General features: G+C 37.6%; 1 protein-coding gene across 1 annotated transcript; it reads right to left on the reverse strand.

Moving 5' to 3' along the window:
- Positions 1 to 4,165: 4,165 nt before the first annotated feature.
- On the reverse strand, positions 4,166 to 5,339 carry LOC149667052 (uncharacterized). The gene is made up of 3 exons (XM_089841464.1): positions 5,324 to 5,339; positions 4,996 to 5,227; positions 4,166 to 4,929 (listed from the first exon to the last, which is right to left on the reverse strand). The coding sequence occupies exons 1-3, from the start codon at positions 5,337 to 5,339 to the stop codon at positions 4,332 to 4,334; spliced, it is 846 nt and encodes a 281-aa protein (XP_089697590.1). The 3' UTR covers positions 4,166 to 4,331.
- Positions 5,340 to 5,541: the final 202 nt, after the last annotated feature.

A 5,541-nucleotide genomic window follows, 5' to 3' on the forward strand; every position in this document is an offset into this window, starting at 1 on the left:
TTCATTACCTCCGGGCTGAACCGTCGCCCTCTTACATACCTCTCGTCGCCATCCCAATTTAAAAGGTTCTAAATAAATATCGGGTAATGTAGCCCTATTTAAACGAGGAGTTCTCATGGACTCCGATAACGTGGTCGAAGAACTATCAGACGCACGCATCGATTGGGATTTCGATTGAGGGATCTGTTCAGGGGTAGATATTTCCTCCGAAGGAGTAGAAACCGGTTCAGGAGGTACTATTTCTTCCGAAAAACCAGAAGAGAGAGAGTGGTTTAACGCCGGTTCCGAACTTCCGATACTGATTGTTCAGTAGACGTTGATTTGTGTTCCGGCGTTAGAATTTCTTCGGTAAAACTGGAAGTTGACTTGTGTAGCTCTGGTTCCTCGACTGATTTTTCATGATCAGACGGGAAAGCCTCCTCTGCCGCAGAAGGCGGACTATCGTTAGTGGGATGATTGAGCTGGAAAGCTCTCATATCATGATAGATATGGAGTAGGAGAGGAGGGTCTTCAAAAAGGGCCATGCCCGGCTCACTATCAGTGTCTGTAGGTTGATGTGAATCATCTGGGATAGCAGCAGAGATCGGTTGATCTGCTGCTTGATCTTCTAGAGTAGTTGATGTCGAGGTTTGAATTACATCTGGGATAGCAGGAATGATCGGGTGATTGACTTCCTGACCGTCCTGAGGCGGTGACGGTGAAGTAGAAGATGATGATAATTCAGATGACGTGGTTGAGGAAGTCTCCGTAAGAGGGTGGGTCGCGGTACCACCATTCGTTGAGGGACTAGACTCGGGATCATCTGCAACGTTCGATTGTGAAGTGGGGGCATTTCCGGCATTGTCGAAGACGGCTACATTAGTCCAGTAGAGTTTTGGATGCTCTAAGTTAACTTTCCCTATATTCTGCCCTGAGTTAGCATCTTCTAACTCGTAGACAACGGGAGAATGTTTTGCTACTATTTTAAAGGGACCTGCCCATTTAGGACTAAGCTTTTTCATAAGCAGACCTGTCGTACTTGATAAAGGATGTGTTTCCATCAATATTAATGTTCCTACCTCAAACTCAAGAGGGTCATGGCGGAGGTCATAGTATTTTTTCTGGTGTGCTTTAGGTAACTTAGACAATTCATTACTGAATGCTAATTGTTCCTTAAGAACCTTCAAAGCCTTACTACGACTGGGGTCATCAGGGTCCTGAATGGGTTCTTCAATGTCTAAATCCCAAGGGAGACGTGGCTCCCGCCCTAAATTCAAAAAGAAAGGGGATCTGCCCGTGGTCTCATGGGGTGCGGAATTTATAGCAAATTGAAGAAGTTCAAGGGATTCATCCCATCTATCATGGTGATTCCCCACATAGAATGATATTAACTCGCCTATTACTCTATTTACTCTTTCGGTGAGATTTCCCTTAGGTGTGTAGGGGGTTGTAAACTTTGGGTTTATTTTAAAAGCTCTGCACGTCTGCAGCCAAAGTTTCGAAGTAAACTGTACCCCTCTGTCACTAAGAATAGCTTTAGGAGCTCCCCACCTAGTAGACTTATAGGCTTGAACACAAGTTTTAGCTGTAATAGACTTAAGTGGAATCATCTCCACGAACTTCGTCATATAATCGACGAAGACTATTAAATACTTGTAATGGTGTCTACTTTGAGGGAAAGGCCCCATTATGTCGACGCAAATTTGGTCCCAAAGACTTGTCAATTCGGAGGGTTGCATTAGCCCTGGCTTCTTTCTATTCCTAGCTTTAAACTGTTGACATAATGTACAACCTCTAACGTAATCCTGAACATCTCTTACTATAGTGGGCCACCAATTTCTAAAAATTACTTTGCTCAGGGTTTTATCTTTGCCCCTATCAGCAGATAAAGGGTGATCATGCAATAATCGCATGGCTTCTAACCTTAACCGAGGTGGTAAATATATTTTCTCAGGTTGATTTCTATAAGGTCTTCGATAAAGAAGATTATTTTTCAGTTCAAACAATTTATGCCTAACAGGGTTTGGTTCTTGTAAGGAATTTAGTATAGGGGAAGCAAAAAGTTCTTCCCTTTGGGATTTTCTCACATCTTCCAATGTAAACACTGATTATAACACTCATTTTAAATAAACATTTTCATAGTCATTTATACTAAGCCTTGGTCATTAAGTAAAGGTAATTGCTATTTTAGAGCACTATTTTTGTGAAATAATAAGTCGTTGTAATGTTAACATACAAAATTATTTTGCAATTAAACAGTAGTACCTTCAGCTTCACCGTTGAAAAATAATAGTGATCAATCAGTTGTTGAAAGTGTGATTCAACAAGATATGGATGATAATATTGAAACATTATCTAACTTAGCTATGCTAGCTGAAGTAGCAGTTATTATTATTATTATTAGTTGAAGCTTAAGAAAATAATGTGCCTCATGTGTCATCTAGTGTAACAAAAGCTTCCAAAGGTATTCATGTTTATTTGCATCAAGGAAAAAAAATAAGTGGACCATCAAGAGCTGGAATTTCTAGCAACGGAATGAAAAATGTTGATTTTGTGTCTCTTACTGGCATTGGGAAAGAACTATTTGAAAGTCTTTCACTTGAGGTTTTAGGGCTTGAAAACAACAGTGATCTATCTAATTTTCTTATGCCAGTAAATGATCGGGTATTGTTAACGCTAATGAAGCTGAAGTTAAATTTGACGTTTGACGCTTTAGCTTCCTTATTTGTCATAAGTAATCGGTCCGTTTCCACATACTTCAAAAGAACTGTCTGTGCCCTCGCTGAAATTTTAAAAAGATTTATATTCTGGCCGGAGTTAAATAATATCAGGAGCAATTTTCGTCGATGTTTTAATGAGTTTAAAAACACTCGCGTTGTGTTGGACTATTCAGAGATACCCATGATGAAACCCAACACATTTCATGAGCGGGTCGCAACCTACAGCCATTATAAAGGAACAAATACAATAAAACTTCTCATTGGAATTTCACCTTCTGGAATGATTACGCTAGTTAGTGAGCCCTGGGGTGGAAAAGTCAGTGACAAGGAAATCACAGTCGAAAGTGGAGTCATTTCCCGTTGCGAACAATTGATTGGTGCAATTATGGTAGACAATGGTATAAGTATACAATGTAATATATTGAATTTATAAGCAATATTGTATAAAACCTTATCTATTTAATTTTTAGGTTTTCTGATTGAAGATGAATGTGCTGTCAATGGAATAGTTCTGCACATACCACCATTTTTAAAGAAGAAAAAACAGTTTAGTAAAGACGAAAGCGTAAGAAATCAAAAGATAGCGTCTGCTCGGGTTCACGTGGAAAGAACAATTCAAATAATTAAATTATTTAAAATTGTGAACGACAAATTTGACCTTGATTTGGTTTCCTACTGTGATGAAATTGTTACTGTCATATGTGGGATGGTTAATTTAGTAAAAACCAATTCTGGCAGATGATAAATTTGGTGACTAAATTTAATCTCTTTGTTGTGAAAAGAATATATTTTGTAAAACACCTTGAATTTTTCCCTTTTGGCGCCCCAAATACCTCAATAAATGAATATTTCTGATGATTTTTATAACAGCAAATTTAATTTTATTAAAAACGGTTTTGACTTTTTTAATTCAAAATAAAAATTTTGAAATGGGAACTTTTACGTTTTAAAATACTAAATGGAACAGTTAAAATAGGAACATTTTTGACATAAAAAACTAAAAATATCACTTATGCTTGACTAGTAATGGTAAATATACCTTGAAATAAAATTGCACAATTTGACTATGTTTTCTTTTAAATAATCTTCGTCCCTCTTAACATCAATTAAAAGATATCCTTTGGGAGAATATACGAAAAATGAGCATGTTTTTAGGTTTAAAACATACAGGCCAAGTTGGATTTGTGCGTAATGACCTCTATAATCGTTAGATGGTAGATAAATTCCTTCTTGTCCAACTTTCAAAAAGTTGAGTTTGTTTTGTGCGACAGCTTCTTCAATTGATATTTTCTTTCCTACAAAAGGACACTTGATCTCAAGAAGTCTCATCTCTCCAGTTTCCATGTATATTCCATCTGGACTAAAAGCTAGAAATGGATTTCGAAGGCTAATTATCAGGCCATATTCTTCTACTTGGACTTTCTTCAGCCACGAAAATTTGGCTCGGGCAACTTTCTCCATTTTGTTTCCATAGACTATAGACGGTACATTAAGTTCTTTACCCGACAAATGATTTTCGAGAAGCTTGGAAGCGGTGGTTTCTTTGTTTCTTGATGACAAAATTTTTTTAAAAGTTGTCCCAGTTAATCTCACTTTCCTTGCCTGTTTCCACTCATCTGATTTTTGGTCTAATTAAGCAAGCGTTTTTCCTTTTTCTAAATCAACTTGAACAAATTCTTTGAAGAATTGGGTTTCTTCCGTTGACATATTACTAGTAAAATTGTTCTCGTAGTGGACTGGAACATTGAGGGTTTCTCCCAAATGGTTATCGATAGAAATTTGTGTATCTGACTCAGCAGAATCAGAGTGATCAATTTGTCGACGTTTACATGGGTTGTAAATAACTTCCTCATTTGCCTCCACAGTCGTAATACTAGACACGGCACTTGTATCTTCAAAGGGTTTTTTTGGTTTCTCGTTCCAATTAACAAATTCTTTTAAATTAGGGGGTAAATGCCTGGCACACATTGGCTCATAAGGCAGACTAGATATAATTCTACTCTCACAATTTTCCAAACTACTAATACAAAATACTGGTTTCACGACTTTTCTTACACAATCTAAACCTTTAATTTTCTTTGCGTGATAGTGAGATTGCACATTTGCCTTCATTTTCCCCCATTTTTGAGGCTTTGAAGTGCAGGAGACATCATTAGCCAATTGGTCTATCTCTCCATAGCGATTTATGTAAAATAAGCCCGCGACAGCATGTTTACAAAATCCGGAGTTTCTATGAAAATATCATACGTTCTAGTTCAGATTCAGAAATAATTAGATTAGTAATAAAATATTTTACCCGCTTTTACATGAACAGTGCACATTCTTAATGGCATGTTTCCCATCGTGTACTTCAAATTGTATCTTTAAGGAATGTGGTTCTCCACTCGGTGCACTGGACTGGATCACAAATCCTTCGATTAAAATTAAACCGTCTTTTTCGTTGGAAATAAAAATTTTAGGGACCCTTTCTGGCTCTCCCTGAACATTCTCTCCCCTTCTTCTAATGCCCGTGGTTTGTCTCCAATATACTTTAAAATTTCAAACATGGTGAGATTCACTATTATGAAAAAATAAGAATTAAAGCACTATATAACTTAATTCATAATAATTAAATTATGTCATACCTATTTGAGATTCCATCGGTTTTTTCTTGGCATTAACACTAACAACGCGGAAAGCCGGCAAGGCTTGGGTAATTCGAGTCTACCCGGGAAACCCGGCCGATTCATTATTTTTCTGATCAACACTGTATAGTACCACGCAGTGTGGATAAGTGGCGTCTTCGTAGTTATCGCTAGCGAAACGGGAATAGGAGGCGCCGCAGTCGCTACCCCTGCAGCTT

Source organism: Phalangium opilio, unplaced genomic scaffold (assembly GCF_054372755.1).
Source record: "Phalangium opilio isolate 3A_F unplaced genomic scaffold, DU_Popi_V2 ptg000060l_1, whole genome shotgun sequence".
Classification (NCBI taxonomy): Eukaryota; Metazoa; Arthropoda; class Arachnida; order Opiliones; family Phalangiidae; genus Phalangium; species Phalangium opilio.